The sequence below is a fragment of the Silurus aristotelis genome (assembly GCF_946808225.1).
Source record: "Silurus aristotelis genome assembly, chromosome: 2".
In the NCBI taxonomy this organism is placed as follows: Eukaryota; Metazoa; Chordata; class Actinopteri; order Siluriformes; family Siluridae; genus Silurus; species Silurus aristotelis.
The window spans coordinates 20738278-20751844 of NC_139575.1; the positions used below are offsets into that span (position 1 = coordinate 20738278).

General features: G+C 37.0%; 1 protein-coding gene across 1 annotated transcript; it reads right to left on the reverse strand.

Moving 5' to 3' along the window:
- Positions 1-5838: 5838 nt before the first annotated feature.
- On the reverse strand, positions 5839-11260 carry LOC310736968 (monocarboxylate transporter 1-like). The gene is made up of 5 exons (XM_083561073.1): positions 11116-11260; positions 10216-10495; positions 7570-7713; positions 6665-7450; positions 5839-6499 (listed from the first exon to the last, which is right to left on the reverse strand). The coding sequence occupies exons 2-5, from the start codon at positions 10427-10429 to the stop codon at positions 6270-6272; spliced, it is 1374 nt and encodes a 457-aa protein (XP_083417199.1). The 5' UTR covers positions 10430-10495; positions 11116-11260; the 3' UTR covers positions 5839-6269.
- Between the last annotated feature and the right edge of the window lie 2307 nt (positions 11261-13567).

Here is a 13567-nt window from a genome sequence, read left to right on the forward strand (position 1 = left end):
TAATCTACACTTAAACTGGGAGAGTGTATCTGAGCCCCGAACACTGTCAGGAAGACTATTCCAGAGTTTAGGAGCTAAATGTGAAAATGCTCTACCGCCTTTAGTGGACTTTGCTATTCTAGGAACTACTAGAAGCCCAGAGTTTTGAGATCTCAGGGAGCGTGACGGATTGTAGCGTGTTAAAAGACTGGATAGATACATGGGAGCCAAACCATTTAGTGCTTTATAAGTGAGTAGCAGTAGTTTGTAGTCTATTCGAAACTTAATAGGAAGCCAATGTAGGGACGATAAGATTGGGGTTATATGATCGTATTTTCTTGACCTAGTAAGAACTCTTGCTGCGGCATTCTGAACTAACTGAAGCTTGTTTATTAATGATGCAGGACATCCACCTAGTAATGCATTACAGTAGTCTATTCTAGAGGTCATAAACGCATGGACGAGCTTCTCTGCATCAGATATAGATAAGATATTTCTTAGCTTAGAAATATTTCTAAGGTGAAAAAAGGCTGTTTTTGTAACTTGATTGATGTGATTTTTAAAAGATAAGTTGCTGTCTAAAATAACTCCCAGGTCTTTTACCGTTGAACTAGTAGTTACAGAACAACCGTCTAAATGCAGGCTGAGATGCTGGAGCTTCTGTGTACTATTTTTTGGGCCGATGAGCAAAATCTCCGTTTTATCAGAATTTAATAGCAGAAAGTTATGGGTCATCCAATCTCTTATTTCTTCAACACACTCAGTTATGCGAGCTAATTGAGCTGTATCGCCTGGTTTGGATGAAATATATAGCTGGGTATCATCAGCATAACAATGGAAGCTAATTCCATGCCTTCTAATAATATTTCCTAATGGAAGCATGTATATTGTAAAAAGCAGGGGTCCCAGAACTGACCCTTGTGGCACGCCATAATTTACTAGCATTATCCTGGATAGCTCTCCATTTAAATCTACGAAATGGTAACGATTGGACAGGTAGGATTTAAACCAGCTTAATGCCTGTCCCTGAATACCGATGTAATTCTGTAAGCGATCGAGGAGAAGATCATGATCTATAGTGTCGAACGCAGCACTAAGATCTAGTAAAACTAATAGGGAGATGTAGCCTTGGTCTGAAGCTAAAAACAGGTCGTTAGTGATTTTAACTAGAGCAGTTTCTGTGCTATGATGGGGCCTAAAACCTGACTGAAACTCTTCAAAGATATTGTTCTCCTGCAAGTGGTTACATAGCTGGGCAGCGACAATCTTTTCTAAAATCTTAGACATAAATGGGAGATTTGAAATTGGTCTGTAATTCGATAGCGTGCTTGGATCCAGATTAGGTTTTTTAATGAGGGGCTTAATAACTGCTAACTTGAGGGATTTAGGGACGTGACCTAACGATAGTGAGGAGTTAATAATATTTAAAAGAGGCTCACCAGCTGTATATAACACTTCCTTCAGTAGTTTAGTGGGAATTGGATCTAACTGACATGTTGTTGATTTAGCTTTCATAATAGCATCATACAGCTCTTCCTGTCCTATACATGTAAAACAGTGTAGTTGTGGGGTTGTAAGTACGATTGTGTCGGGAGATGCTGTCAGAGGTTGAACTGCCACAATTGTTTTTCGAATGTTATCTATTTTTTCAGTGAAGAAATTCATAAAGTCTTCACTACTAAACTGTGATGGAACACATTTTTCAGATCCCTGATTTGTTGTTAATTTAGCGACTGTACTGAAAAGGAACCTGGGATTGTTTTTGTTATTTTCTATGAGTTTGCTCAGGTGTTTAGCTCTAGCAGCTTTTAGCGCCTGTCTGTAGCTAAGCATACTGTCTTTATACGCAATTCTAAATACCTCCAATTTAGTTTTCCTCCATTTTCTCTCCAGATTACGTGTTGTTCTCTTTAGGGCATGCGTATGACTATTATACCAAGGTGCAGGTGCTTGTTCTCGAACCTTTTTTAACCGGATGGGGGCAACAGTGTCTAAAGTGCTAGTGAGGATAAGGTCTATGTTGTTCGCCATCTCATCAAGATGATCAGCAGTTATGGGTTTAATGTGAAACTGAGATAAATCAGGCAGGTTATTTATGAATCTGTCCTTAGTGGTTGGAATAATAGTCCTACCAAGTCGATACCGTGGTGAAACACGGTTAATCTGCTCTACCGGTAGTGTGTACAGTAGGAGATAATGGTCTGTGATGTCATCACTCTGGGGTAAAATATCTATATCAGTGACGTCTGCTCCGTGGGATATTATTAAGTCTAGTGTGTGGTTAAAACGGTGGGTTGGTCTGGTGACGTTTTGTTTAACTCCAAAAGAGTTTAGTAAATCGACAAATGATAATCCTAGGGCATCGTTTTCATCATCTACATGAAAATTAAAATCTCCTACAAGCAGCACTTTATCAAAGCTGATCAAGAGGTCTGAGAGAAAACAAGCAAACTCATGAAGAAAATCAGCGTAGGGTCCTGGGGGTCTGTATACGGTGACCAGAGCGAGTTTTCTATGCATGTCTGAAAGTGCAATTTTAAGAACGAGCACTTCAAATGATTTAAAGCTGAATCCTAATCTCTGACTAACATTAAGAGAAGCACTATAAATGGTTCCTACACCCCCCCCCACGACCAGTCTGACGGGGCTCATGCTTATAAACATATCCTGACGGTGTCGACTCGTTTAGACCCATATAATCACCTGGTTTAATCCAGGTCTCAGTGAGACAGAGTGCATCGAGATTATTATCTGTGATCATCTCATTTACAATCAGTGCTTTGGGTGCAAGTGATCTAATGTTTAAAAGACCGAACTTTAGAACTTTGTTGTGTTTGTTTATCTGGCATTTTTCAGTTTTAACTGCAATAAGATTATTTCTGGATCTTGTGTATGTAATTCTTGGTTTTACTACCCGAGGAATAGATATGGTTTCTATAAACTGGGCTGTGTGTGAACTTGTAACTATTTGGTCTGTAGTATGCGTGTTCTTATAGTTGAAGATTTCTTGATGTCTTACCAGTCAGATGGTGTGTAGTATCCTAGAGATGTTATCTGATAGCACTGCTGCTCCAACTCTGCTGGGGTGCAGGCCATCAGGGCGGAAGAACCTAGGACGCTCCCAGAAACAGTTCCAGTTATTAACAAAGAGAAGTTTATGTTCTCGACACCATGACTGTAACCATTCATTTAGAGCTAAAAGTCTACTAAACTTCTCAGCCCCTCGCTGGTAAGTGGGAAGAGGTCCTGACACAATGATCCTCGTTGTGGGTGATGTGCTGCGTACCGTCTCCACCAGGATCCTGAAGTCCCTCTTTAAGATCTCCGTTTGCCGCAGCCTGGTGTCGTTTGATCCGGCATGGAGAACAACCGCTCCGAAGTTCTCGTTCAGGATCGCGGGTACCTGCGCAGCGACATCCAGAACACGAGCACCAGGAAAACAGCGAGTGTGCACCTTACCTTTAGCTCGGGTAGCGCGGACATGCCGGACGATGAAATCTCCGAGAATAACAGTGTCGCGTTCCGTCTCGCGGAGGGGGACGAAGCGGTTCTCGGTCGAGATCTCGAAGGCCGGTGGTGGAGGTGGAGACGTCCTCGATCGGGGCTTGGCTTGTCTCTTCCGCCGCGGCCGCATCCAGGGTCCATGTTGCACCGGTGCCGGAGTTGTAGGTGCGCTGGGCCTGGGCATAGAAGCACGCGGAGTTGATGTGCTGGGAGCGTTAGGTTCAACCCGGGAGTTTACCTGGGATGAGTGCGCGTCCGCCTGGGATGTTTCCAGCGCCGCTTTCCGCTCTCGCAGCCGGTCATGCTTTACATGCAGCTCGCGAATCTGTTTCTCCAATGCCTCCATCTCCAACGCCACCGTTTGCAACTCGAACGAGTCCTCACCTGTGCTCGAATGCAGACAAACAACCGGCATAGTGCTTATCGTCACGAACAGATTTATTATACAGAGATGTGAGTGAGAGAAAATAAATATAAACAACACTATTTATAGTCGAGTTAACTAACTACAGGCACAAGTCAGGAAGACAAAAACAATTAAGGATTATTAAAAGAGGAAAAACGGATGGATAGATAGCAAAGTTTGTTTGAAAGACGCCGAGAGAGATACAAACACGTAACTCGCGGCAAACAAGTCAAACACAGGAAGCTATGTCACCACGGCCACCCTGGTCCACACAGTCCTATTACAGGACTGAGGCTTGACGAGATATCCGGTGTGTACTGGGGTGTAAGCGCGGCCGTAGAGCAGTGCAAGAGTCCAACTTAACTGACACATAGCGTTTAATAACGGACAATGTTCAGAAAAAGTTAGAGGTTTAAGTAGGCGCAGGTAACGAGTGTCAGGTGTAGGTAGTTAGTAGGATGGCAACGCGCTCCGTGCGGGTGGGGCAGGCATGAGAGGAAACGTAGGAGTCTCCCTGACACATGGACTGGAAGCAAGGGTCCCTGTCAACATTTTGGTACCTGTCCATGCATTTGATTCACAATCATAGAGTAGAGTGCTGAAACCTCCTATTTATTTAGATGACTTGGTCTGTATTAAATGTCATTTAATGTTGTGTTCATGGGGACGGAATGATGTTAAGTGAAGTGTGTGAATGGTAGAATGGAAACTGTTATCTAGTATCGTTATTTATTGTGCATTACATATACATGTTTGGTGATATGTCAAATAGAGCATATGTTTTTTGGGTGTAAATGCGGACGTTTACATTAGATGGGGGGGGCACATGTAAAATACTTTTTGGGTGTAATTGAGTGTGATAGCTCAAGAAGGGATAGCTCAAGAAGTGTTTATTTTATGGGTGTGTTACAGTATCTTTTTTAACACTTGGTTACAATAGTTCAAAATGTTATTTCTAACGTTCCTGAAAATGTAAGTTAAAGCTTAAGATAGTCTGCAATTTGCTGTTAGTTAGGTTCTAAAAGTTCCGAACCGTGAATTATCAGGGGTCGAATGTAATTGTATTATTAAATGCATAATTTCCAACAAAGATTTATGAAAGTCTTAAATAAAATTACTAATGAATCAGAACTCATTCATTGTACACATTTGGTCTACAGGTGGGATTTCAAAATAGAGCAAAATGTGATTTTTTTAACATGAACATCAAGGCACTTTCCATTAATCAATTTCCTAAAATAACCTTTATAATATGTTAATTGTATTCATCTTTCAGAGATGCCTCAGACAAATTACAGATCCTTTATTCTACCACCATCTTACCTGAAGAAGGTAGTGAGGAAATAAAGTGTAATTTGGTGTGGTGAGTCAAAATTCCCCGAAGGTCTTGAGCTGACCTGGCATTTTGTGGGTGGCTGTCACAGCCTGTTTCGATTCTGCCATCAGTTTGCTGTCAGAATAGAAATGTCTCTGAGCTGCTGGTATAGAAACAGTGACCCTGAGCTCCTCAAATTTAAAGTGGCTGGGAGAACTAACTGTTTGTCTATAAGACTGACTTATGAGTTTGGTTGTTAAGATAATTTTACATGCATACTGTAAAAAAAAAAAAAACTACTGCAAAAAAACAGAAAAAAAGAATATTCAGGACATTTTTCAAACTAATATTTTGCTATTTATTACATTTATTCTATATACAAACCTTAACAATGTGACTTAGTCAAATAGCCAGAAATAAAGCTTTTCAATAGGTTATTAACAGGTAAATCTTTCACATTTAAATAATTTTAGCCAATTTCCCCATAGCAATTAAAAATGCACGTGCAAATACCCTTAATTGTCTTAATTAACTAAGACAATTAGATGAAAATATATGCAAATTTAGAAGAATAGTTGAATTAATGGTTTTAAAGTTATTTTTCACATATACATTTTTTAGTTTTTTGGCCCCCTTTAGAACTCTTATGTTTAATTCTACTAAAATTAGCAGTTATTACAGAGAAGAGCTGTTACAGGGCATTGAGTCAATACAAGTTCACTTTTTCTGGTTGATTTTTAAATTAAATCTTTTATTTTAAAAATCTAATTTATTGTTCATTTTACAAACAGGTCAATCATTTTACTTTAAGACTTCCTTACATTTACACACACTGTAGCACACAATTAAATAAAATTGAACCCACTTTAATTTGTGAACAAAGTTGATTAATACTAATGTTGATTAATACAGTTATTTAACATTATTTATTTATTTACACAGCATAAATGCATACATTTTTTTTTTCTTTTAGTGAATTCATTTGAATTCAGCTTCGCAAGGTAATTTATGGACATGATCACTCACTTTATACACAATCTTTTCCAGTTTTAGCATCATATGTGCTCATGGTGCTACAGATGTCTCATTCCCAGTATACTTGTTTGCAACATCTGGAGTGGATTCTTCTTCTTCCCTTTTGATGTGTGAATTTCTAGCTTCCTCATTTGCTTCTTTTTCCAACAGCCTATAATTTATGCCCATGCCAACAAAGAGGACCATGCTTGCGACCAACAGGAGTATTCCACAAGTTATGTAAGTGTATTTGTAGTCATGGTAGATGTCATTAAATTTTCCTGTTAATTAAAATACATTACATATTTATATTACTCTGCTTTCAACAGTGTAAAGCATATTAAACCAATAATGAAAAAAGCAATATTTTTATTGCCTTTGACGTTAACTATTTTAACTGAACTGGTGCATAAGCAGCATACAACAAATTTTTATTTCAAACTTACCTAGCAAGGGTGGGGCAAGTAACACTGGCACACTCTCCAAGATGGTGACCAGACCCACAGCACTGGAGAAACGCTGGGGTCCCACCAAATCCATTAAGGTTTCAAACAGCACAGAACTCAGCCACCCAAACCCAAACCCAAAGAAAGCTGAATAGATAACAAACCCTGAATAATCCAGTGCAAGGGGGGCAAGCAAGTGGCACACACCATTAAACAGAACTGAAGCTGCAAAGAAATACTGTATCCTGGGTCGCACCCATTTCGTGTTGGCTACTGTTCCCATGGATGGCCGCACCACCATGTCAACAAAGGCCAGCACTGAAAGCAATGATGCAGCCTTTTCGTTCGAAATATTCTTCGTCTTGGCATAGTTACTGAGGAATACCAGTGGGGTGAAAATACCACAGAAGAGCAAAGTATTGCCGATGACATACAGGATAAATCCACGATGTTTAAAAAGAGACAGATCAATTAAACTATTGATAGTCTCCATTAATGTCTTCTTCTCTCCATCATCTCTAACCTCCTTTGCAGCAGGTTTGGGTTTTGGCCCAATAGGCCTCATGAGAGATCCAGCTACGCAACAGTTCAGTAGAATCCCACCCAAGATTAGAAAGCTACCCCTCAGACCAAACTGGTTATAAAACCAGCTGCTAAGAGGAGCTAAAGTGGACATAATTACTGGGGTACCAGCCAAGGCAATACCATTAGCAAACGGCCTTCTTTTGTAAAAATATTTGCTAATCATGATTAGGGCTGGATTGAGATTGAATGCCAGTCCCAGACCTGTTAAGACATCATAACCAGACAAGATGAAAATATTGCCCTCTTTATTTTGATAACCACTAACACAATATTAATTTTGAATGTATTGCTCCTTTGGGTAAATGTTTCATTTAACTCACCTCCCATTACACCAACAAAGAAATACAAAGCCTCCACTGTGTTGCAGAAAGATGCAGCAATGAGTCCAGTTCCTGAGAGGCAACCCCCTAATATCATTATTGGACGACTGCCATACTTATTAACCAGGATACTGCTAATTGGACCTGTGGATAATAATATAAGGAAATGAACTGATTAAACAAGCTAATACAATAAGATACAGAAAGACCATAATTAAAGGAAAACCCGTATGGTTTCTCCTAGTAAAGAACATGTTCCCTTTAGAGTCACTTTTGAGTTTTTTCCATGTGTCATCTTGGTTTTTTTCTTTTTCTTGACACTGTTGCCTCTGGCTTGTCTATTGTTAAAGGTGCTATAACAAATGTAATTCAATTTAACTAGTTCAATGTGTGAAGAGAACCTGCCTTCAAGAAAACCATTCTGGTCCATAAATTCAAGAGGAGGGTGCCAGTTGGCCCATTAAGTCTCCAAGAGGAGACCATTTTGTCATTTGCTTTGATCATTTAATAATTCTAAGCAAGCTGACATAAAGTCTCAAAGAAATTGGCTAGAGCCTTAATTTCGAGAAAACTCCAGGACAGGGATCATTAATGTATGGGTTGTGAACCAGAAGCAACCTTTTCAGATAATATGCTTGGTTAAGATTATGTTTGAGTAGAAAATGTCTTAAAAATTACTGTTGGTTTATAAAACTCTGTAATGCTTTGTTTATTGAACAGCATCACTAAGTAACAATCTACAATTAAATATAAAACAAAATGTAATAAACACAATATAACATAATATACAGGTCTTCTAAAAGAGTGTCTATGCAGGATCTAATATAAGGCATACTGTATTAGCAATTTCTGATCCAACATGGCAATGCCACTTAATAAGGGGTTATGGCTACTGGATTGCTAGATGTACAGTACATGTGGTGCTTTGGATATTTTGGCTACTTTTAAGGGCAGGTCTCCATCCCACTAGTACTCTAATTTATTTTAAAATATTTTATGAAAGGCTATCTTAGTTAGGGACAATCAAAAGATGGGGTCATACAATATACATAAAGTACCAAAAAACTGGACATTATACCCATTTATGATTGATTTATTTTGAGTCTGGTTCCGCTTAAGGTTTCTTCCTCATAACATCTAAGGGAGTTTTTCTTTGCCACAGTTGCTCTAGGCTGCTCATAAGGGATAAACACACATCATTCACTTTAATTCTTAAGTTCTGAAAAGATGCTTGGAGACGATGTCCATTGTAAAAATCACTGTAGAAATAAACTTGAACTTAAACTTCTTATAATTTGGACATAAACTGCATGTGCAATTGCTAATTCAAACCCTTGAATGTTTAGTTTAATTCATATTCAGGCAGTGTTTAATTCATGCTTCACCTAATCCATTGCTTTTCACGTTAGATAATACAATAAATAATACAAAGATGCATCAAACAGAGAAAAACCAAAAGGGAGAATAAAAAGAGCTGTGTGAGCTAAAGGCAATGCATCTCTGACAAACTGGATTAAAAAATAAATAGCACATGGACCAGTCATTTGTATTCCTAATCTTGCTACTGTAACACACCTTGGCTCAGCAAGTTACCCATAATTCTGCAAGTTGATAATATTTCCCAGCAAGCCGTGCAAAGCATCCATCCTAATTTTAAAATTTGCTTACCCTTCTTAACCAGATTGCACACGAGTCAAGTCAGGACATATAACTGAGCAAAACAAACAAACAAACAAACAAACAAACAAACAAACAAACAAACAAACAAACAAACAAACAAACAAACAAACAAACAAACAAACAAACAAACAAACAAACAAACAAACAAACAAACATATCTGTACTGTTCAGTACTCATTAATAGTAGTCTAGTATATTGTCTGTCAGTTTCTCATTGGTTTCCAGAAACGTTTTAGTGAATTAAAATTGAAGCAAATTAACCTATTATGTTTGTTATTAATTATAACTTATAATAATAAATATATTAATTACATCTTTAATCACCCTCAAAAAGATAAATAATATGGAGTAATAAAACATAATACACCTTGATTATTTTTTTAGTGCCCTCATGGATAATGTAGAACAAATTCCAGAACATGCATGACTGCATTTTTGTGTTTTTTAAACAATGCCTGGTCAGGTTTGCACTCAAACACATTCTGTCTTGTTTTTAATAGTTTACTCTACGAAAGAATGTTATGGCAGCACCATAAATAATGCTGATAGATAGAGCTGAATTAGATTTTTTCTTTACATCTTCAGTAGCATTTTACTTTTAATCTGTCTAGTCACCACCCACATAAACTACTTAGACTTAGTAATGTAGTAATGTTACTTCATTTAGGTTTAGGTCAACTTTATTATCCCCGAGGGGCAATTTGTTTCACAGCCAGCAGAATCCGTACAATCCCAAACACACAACAACAACAAACAGAAAATAAAAAAAAAATAAAAAAAAATAAAAAATAAAATAATAATTACTACATTACATTAGTTACTACATTAATGTTAAGTAATAGGAAATTCATACACATAACAGGAATATAAATAGCCCAACGTTCAAATTTATTGCTGGACAAGGGAAAGTTATGTTATTTAGTGAATAAGTGCTATTATTGCAAGATAAGGGAATCAATGTTTTACCTCCTGCATATATAAAGGATGCGTTGATGGATGAAATCCATGAGACTTGACTTGTGCTGGCACTGAAGATCAATTCTATATCTCTGAAGAACACAGTGATGCACTTTGGGAAGGCGAAGGAAAAACCAATGGAGATAAAAGCACCGGCCACCACTACCCAACCCCAGCCTCCATCTGGAGGAGTGTAACACAAAGCACCTTTTCCAGGTGACATTTTCTTGTGCTCTTCTTTGGCCCTTTAAACTTAATGACTGCTAGCTTGTTTCGGGTCCAGGGCTTCCTAAAAAAATACAAACAACAGCAGTATAATAAATTATAATAATAAAAATAAAAAAAAATAATCAAAATAATAGTATCACAACCCCAATTCCAAAAAAGTTAGAACATTGTAAAAAATGTTTATAAAAACAGAATAGAATGATTTTTATTCTGTTCTCATGAAGCTATATTGTTTTAAATAATAAATAGAAAACTATTTTTCCCCTCAGTTTCAACTGATTAAACAACAATTTTAAGAAAACAAAAAAGGTAATTTTGAACTTTGGCTGCAACAGGTCTCAAAATGGTTGGGACAGGGCCACTGTGTTTATCCCTTCTTTTTTAACAACAGAAATTTATTGGTACCCAAAATGGTACACTTCCTCTGTAAATTTAAAATCTTTGCATTCTGTCTTAATTAAAACTTTACACAGTTCGCAACTTTTTTAGAATTAATATCCACCAACCTTAGCCTGCATTAATCTTGTACAATAAGTAGTCAAAGTTGGCTATGCAACAGTTATTTTAAAGTGTAAGAGTTTTAACATTAAAACATCAGAAAACATTTAACATTGCCGCTCCATTATAGTGCATTAAATTTACACAAGACTAAAAAAAATATAGCATAATATTTAGACATACCTCTATGTTCAGTTTTCTTTCTCTTCTCTTCCAAAAATTTTCTCCCCATACATTTTGGCCACTTTATAGTACAGGTTTATGTCCTCTGTTTTAAAAAAAAAAAAAAAAGTTTTTTTTTAATCACCCACAATGCCCTCACTGCATAGTCATGTCAGATAAGAACACATACACATTTACTTAGAAATATCCATGTTGTGCCCTCACTGGCAATGTTTAGTTATATGGTAATATTACTTGGAAAATTCTATTTAAAGTATAGTTTATGTGACCCTGAATAAAACAGAAAAAATGTCATTGTTATTTAAATGTTATAGGCATATTGAGGTATAATGGCGTTATGTAAATGTCATTTGTATGTATTTGTATGTCAAGCATCTTAATTGTAATGACAGATAATGCATCATAGTTCACAGGTTTTTACTATTGCTATTGAGCTACTGAACTTTGGAAACTGCACAATTTATATGATTTGTAATGGTTACAGTTTGTAATGGTAAAAATTAAACATTAAAATACAACTGATCCAATATTCTGCTGAATTTTGAGCATTTAATTTAGAACACATTGATTAGTTTCTAAAACATAAAATGTATCTGATGCATCTGATTTATATTTCTTATAAAGTGTTTATGAGCCAGATCAAATGGCCTGTAACATTTTGATGGGCAAATAAAGCCTACTTAAATTCTTTACCGACCTGTCTTTTCTTGAACAAATTTATTTTCATATAAATTTACCCACAAATATTATTCCGTTCAAAAGTTACTTTTTTATTAGATTTGATTACATACTACTAATTTCTATAAATGAGTAAAATCACAATTATACATTGTGGCCCAAATTACATGTAGCTCACATAAAATCCTAGAGCTGCCATTGTTAAGCAAAGTACCAAGCCGACCTGCTGCGAGAGCTGAATGTGGGAGACATCGTGGGTGGCCAGGTGCAAGGGCTCTACTGTACATCTCTATCTATAGGCCCCGTGCTGGGAGTCCCCGGTCGTTGCGTAATGCTTACGGGGGATGCATCCCTCACGAGGTGGGGAGCACTCAAGGTCTATGGAAAGGGCCCTTTTACGAGGGCACATCAATTGCCTAGAGATGCTGGCTGTGTTTCTGGCTGTGAAGCATTTTCTTCCAGACCTCAGAGGTCACGATGTGCTGATCCGTTCGGACAACACCTTAGTGGTCTCGTACATCAACCACCAGGGGGGTTTGTGGTATTGGACTCTCGTTCCCAAAGCGTTGTGATGCAGCTCGAGACCTTTTGCCAGTACCTTTTCCTAATTAATACCAACCTAATTAGCAAAATGTTCTAATTATTAACAAATACTTACTGCACTTAAGCAGATTGTACTGATGCCAGAAAAATCTGCTTAAGTGCAGTAAGTATTTGTATTTACTACTTCCGATTTCTGCTCACAAAATATAAGAATAATTTTACATTTAATGGCTGCAACCTGTCCCAAAAAAGTTTGGACAGTGGTAACAAAAAGCTGAAAAAGTAAGTCATTGCGCGCCTTTTTCAATCTACCACTGGTGTATCATTTCTTAACTATCATGCACCACAGACATAGGCTAGCCTACAAAGCTAACAATGAGCAGGCAGATGGCAACAAGAAATATGGCTAACATGGATGAGACAGTGGGAGTCAGCGATGTAAACATGACTGAGAACAGAGACATGCCCGATCACATCATCATTATCTTTGCACTGCATGCGTGCTATATGGTGGTTGTTCAGCCTGAATACATTCATTAGATAACAAAATTGTTATTTTTGTTGTAATAATATATTTATATGATGTGAGGTCCAGGTTGTAAAATAGATGAACTTTTACCTGAATCTTAAAAAAAAAAAAAAAATAGGTGTGTACTTCTACTTTAGTAAAGAATGTGTATACATTTGCCATCTCTGTGAATAAATATGGTTTTAAAAGTTCTGCAAATCATAGATTCTGTTTTTATTTACATTTTTCTTTTTCCATACTTTTTTATTTTATTTAGATTGTACATGATTTAATTCACTGTTTGGTAGTATGCTTATTTCTCAGGAATGCTGGACCAAGCTAAATTGAATAAACTATTCGATAATCAGCACCTAAATATCCTAAACGTGGTAGGGAAATGTGAACCACTAGCTTTTTGGCATGAGATGAATGCCCCCTACTGGACACTGCAGACACCCTGCCTAATTTATGAAAAGTAATTTTTAAATAAATATTTGCAAAGAATATTATATTTCTTTTCGACCAAGTGAGTCTAGAAAATCAAAAAACATAAACACATGAGAATTTAGTAAGTCGGATAATAAAAAATGCACTGCTGTATGAAACAAAAAAAGTTAGCAAAGCTTACACAAAAAATTGAAATGTTTATTCATCAGATGATTTAAAACAAACTAATAGTACTCAAGCATGTTTTCAGCTGATTTTTTGGTAGCCAGCATTTAT

Excerpts from the sequence above, each read along its gene's own strand:
- LOC310736968 (XM_083561073.1), bottom strand. The coding sequence starts at position 10,429 with ATGTCACCTGGAAAAGGTGCTTTGTGTTACACTCCTCCAGATGGAGGC. Across the intron at positions 7,714-10,215 it reads ATCCTTTATATATGCAGGAG|GTCCAATTAGCAGTATCCTG; the intron begins GTAAAACATTGA and ends TATTATCCACAG. Across the intron at positions 7,451-7,569 it reads CTTTGTTGGTGTAATGGGAG|GTCTGGGACTGGCATTCAAT; the intron begins GTGAGTTAAATG and ends ATGTCTTAACAG.